The sequence below is a fragment of the Castanea sativa genome, chromosome 9 (assembly GCF_040712315.1).
Source record: "Castanea sativa cultivar Marrone di Chiusa Pesio chromosome 9, ASM4071231v1".
Taxonomy (NCBI): domain Eukaryota; kingdom Viridiplantae; phylum Streptophyta; class Magnoliopsida; order Fagales; family Fagaceae; genus Castanea; species Castanea sativa.
In genome coordinates, this window is record NC_134021.1 from 42,626,377 (window position 1) to 42,631,047 (window position 4,671).

The 4,671-nt window shown below is 33.8% G+C and overlaps 1 protein-coding gene across 1 annotated transcript; it reads left to right on the forward strand.

Annotated features, from left to right (window-relative positions):
- Positions 1-912: 912 nt before the first annotated feature.
- On the forward strand, positions 913-2,097 carry LOC142609986 (F-box protein At3g07870-like). Its single transcript, XM_075781707.1, has one exon. The coding sequence runs from the start codon at positions 913-915 to the stop codon at positions 2,095-2,097; it is 1,185 nt and encodes a 394-aa protein (XP_075637822.1).
- The last annotated feature ends 2,574 nt before the right edge of the window (positions 2,098-4,671 follow it).

Genomic DNA, 4,671 nt, shown 5'->3' on the forward strand with positions numbered 1-4,671 from the left:
TAATTCCATCTTGATGATCTAAAATCCTCCGACAACAGAAAACAAATTTCATAACAGATAGTGTTTATGCAAAGTACAAAGGAAAAACATAAAAATTGAATTGGAATACATAAGGGTTGGGTCTATGTGCAATCTTGCCAAATTATAATCATTTATGAATTATGCCATATGTCTTCTATAAAAATTGAGTCAGAATACGAATTTTCAAATTAAATTCTCATCCCTAATAACCTTGAAAGAATGGTTACTAAACGTACTAGTGGTATGATAAGGAAAAAGAAAAAAAGAAAAAAACCCTCAAGAGAGGTTATTATAATTTATCTAAAACAATAAAAACAATTCGTACATAAGCTCTTGACAGCTCACCACCATCAAAACCAAGAGATCCATTTTAACTAGGTCACCTTCTGAAGCATGTTTATAGGAGTGTGTAGGTCGGGTTGGATTACGTTTAAGGTATTTTCTAACCTAATTCAACCTAGAACAAATTGTAGGAATTAAGGTTAGGTTGGGTTGGGTTGTCAAGTTATAGGATTCCATTTTGTTAGGAATGGTAAAAGAATTTGGGTTACATTAAATTATTTAAAATCATTATTCAATATAAATGAAACAATTTATAATATTAGACATAATATTCCAGTTTTACCAAAATTAAATCTCAAAAAACTAAAGTAAAATCAAACTAATAAATTTAAATTAAGTATCGAAATTAAAAACAAATAAAACTAAGTAGAGAGTCCAGACCCAAATTCTCTACTTCACTCGCAGAGTCTAGAGTCCACAATCCAAAGACCACTGATAGTCCACAACCCTTCCCTTCCTTTCCTTTTGCCTTCTCTACACACACACTCCGTTAATGCCATTACCACTAGCCCCTCTCTCTCTCTCTCTCATCTCTCTTTGAAAGCAACAATGTCAGCCAACAACAAGACGTTAAATCCATGGGGATCGCTTTTACCTGATGACATTGTAACCAATATTTTCCTTCGCCTACCAATCAAATCCATAATTATCTGCACCTCTGTTTCAAAAAAATGGAAATCTCTAATCCTAGATCCCAAATTCAATTTCATCTCCACCCATCTCCACCACTCCTACAACAACAACAACCACAACCTCCACCTCTTCAGTTTGGACTCACAAAAAACTGAAGACAACAAAGAACTCTACGTGTTGTATAACGAGGATGATACTGACTTCACTCGACGTGCCAACTTTGATATCCCTTTGCATGGTCTAGAACTTGATCCTCTCAACAAAATAGTACATGTGGTCGGTACTTGTAACGGCCTTCTCTGCCTTTCGGATTATTCACTAAAAACTGATAGAATCTTTCTATGGAACCCTTGTGTTGGAAAGTATCTCAGACTTCCTTCACCTAATGTCACCTACGCTACACATGGTGTGTTCAAAGGGTCCCTCGGTTTTGGATTTGATCCCAAAGCTAATGACTATAAAGTGGTCAGGGTTGTGAGGTTTCCCATTACACCTAACCTTCCAACGTTGCAACACAAGGTCGAGGTTTATTCATTTTCCACTGGTCAATGGAGAATGCTTAGTGATAGTTTGGTTCCCACATGTGTTGTCTATGGTATTTTAACACAGTCATCTGTCAATGGGGCTATGCATTGGCTTGCTTCCAGGACGGCTAATGATAACCAATTTGATCATTTTGGTTTGGTTTTTGATTTGTACAACGAGGTCTTCCATGAAATGATGCTACCAGAACTTCCAGCTTATACACGTCAAAGAAGTACGCTGTGCGCTTCCGTTTCCACATATCAAAATTCCATCGCCTTGTTTCATGACGATTATAATAGTCTCTGTCTCGATATATGGGTGATGAAGGACTACGGTGTCGTTTCCTCGTGGATGAAAGCTCTAAGTTTACCTTTAAGAAAGAACATAATGAGGGCAGTAGGATTTTGCAGGAATGGTCACATTGTGTTGGAATTCGATGGTGGACAACTCATATCATGGGATTTAGAGACCCAAGAGATTAAGGATTTTGGGATTATTGGATATAATTTTGTTGATGCATATGTTGAGAGTCTAGTTTTGCTTGACAAAACTGCCAACAATGCAATTACATATTGACAGAAACAGGTAAGATGCGTTTCATGGTTTTTTTTTATTAAAATAGTTTTTAATTTTGTTTTTTATATAAGCTAGGCATATTGATCATATCATACCTTAGATATCAATATATACTGTTTGATATGACATTGTTCTATAAATTCTTATTATTGTTCATTGATTACCTTAATTAAGTGGCTTTATCTTTATGACAAATAGCTTATCAAGGTTGTGTTCGCTATCAGTTTTATTGAGGGGATAGTTGAGTATGTAGCATGTAGAAATAAAAAATTTTATATCCATTTCAAATTTTCTTTAATATAGTCATCTATTACTTAAATAAAAAAGGTGGTTAGTGTTAGCTGTCAACTTTGAGCAATCTTATTTATCATGTAAAGTACATGTTTCCCTGCCACTTATAATAGATAGATGTGCTCAATTTTTTTTGTTGTTGGAAATTTTACGATGACCTCTTTTAATTTAATGTTTTCACACTCATACTAAATGTTCATATTGTAGCAATTAGTTTTGTTATAATTTATGATTGTTGCTAGACAAGAAATTATTGCTCAGTTACTTATAACAAAAGAAAAACCAGAAATTGTGGTTCAGTTTGTGCTTTCTGCATATATTTTTCTAGTTAAAAGGGATTTTTTGAATCTAGTTTCTTTTACTTTTCCCACATTGAGTACTACCTTCACTCTAACACGGTGATGGTTGTATTCAATCCAAAATCCTAACTTACCTCCTAAAAATAAAACTACCAAGAAGCTAAGTTAACAACTTTTACTTTGTGGTTTATGTTGCTGTAATAATTTCATCTTATAATGTAATAATGCTTTTAGTTTGTTCTTTAGGTCAAGGTTATGCAATTTATGAAAGTGGGCATTGTTGTTATGAATGAAAATAGTACTCGAGTGACCAATTATTGTGGATGAAGGATGACACCCTACGAATAAGACACATTGAATACTCAGAGGTGTATTTTTATTTTTGAAATACCCGAGTAACAGCTCGGAATGTATTACTGAGAGCATGTTGACGGATGATGCAAACCTTAACTCATAATATTGTTTTGTGGTTGCCTAGTTGGCATTAGCTTTACTTTCAAATATTTTATTTTGGTTGTAAAGAAGAACCGTTGATGTCATATCGTATTTGTGTTCTTTGTTTTACTATGAATTGTACAATATATTTACTTTATTGTTTTCTTTGGAACACTTTGTCTTCTCTTCACAATTGCCCTCTGTTACTAGCAGGATATCTTCTTATTATGCATGTAATTGTTGGCATTAGAATATGCTTAGATCATTTACCTTGGTCTCCTATTCCTCTTGGTGCACATGTTCTGGTGTTCATATGGTAAAGGCTTTGGAGTAATTCTTAATACGTACATTCTGTAAAACGACAAATATGGTTACTACACTGGTTAGTGTTATTTTATCTACTTCTGGAGTTAAATCATAAACAAGAATGCACTTACAGTTCTTAATTTCTTGCAGGACCTTTTGCAATCATGGTTGGTGATGGGTGTAGTAACAGACTTTAACTCAACAAAAGAAAAGATTCAACAAGGCTTTTAGATGGTGTTTTGTTTCCTAGTATGGAATTACTTTATATACCAAAATTAAACGTAGTTGCTTATGTTAAGACTCCTTTGTGGTTCATTACACCATTCTTATATTAGTATTTCTAAATGATTTGTAGTTTGGTTTTAGTTTGTTTGCAGAAATGATTAAGCACTTAATTTTGATTGTCATGCTTGCATTGTGATGAAGATGCTCACCAAAATAGGGTGGGTGTGTGTTTTGGGGACAATCATATGTTGCCTAATTGTGGTAGATTTCTCCTTGCGCAATTTTAGTTGTTTATGTTTAATTTTTGTTTTTTGGCTACATCATTATTATGTTAGTATTTGTAGATGATTTGCAATTTGATTTCAATGTGTTTGCATAAATAATTAAGCATTTTATTTTGTCTGCCATGCTTGCATTGTGATGATAAGTTTGAACTTTGAAGCGCTCACAATTTAAGGATGATAAATACATTAATTGTTTATGCATCGCACTCAAAAGTCATCTTTTGATATTAGAAGGGAAGTTTGAAATTTGTTACACCTCTTTGCATGCTTTACTCTCTTCCATGACCCCCGACCCCCCCCCCCCCCCAAAAAAAAAAAGAACTAAAAAAGAAAAGAATCATCACTTTAGACCTTGACCAATTCTGAAACATGAAAGATGATGATCAGATGAGCTCAAGTCTTCTAAGAAGTTATAGATTCCTCAAGCACCAGATGAAATTCAAATTTAGGTCAAGTTGTTCGCAGTTGGCCCTGTACTTAAAGCAGTTTTATTATTGCATTTGTTTATGGTTGTTATAGACTTGAATCAGTTGAACCATCTTTACTGCTATTTGGAAACTACTCTCACCTGTCACCGCATTTGTACATTAGTTGATTGTGTGTGTGTGTATAAAAGATAAATTGTTCTTTTGAAACATCAAAACAATTTCATCAGACAATCCATGTTGAGAAGTTTGTACGAATGGTCGATTAATATAGGCAAAAATTTTCATGTACTTTTTTAGAAGTCTTCA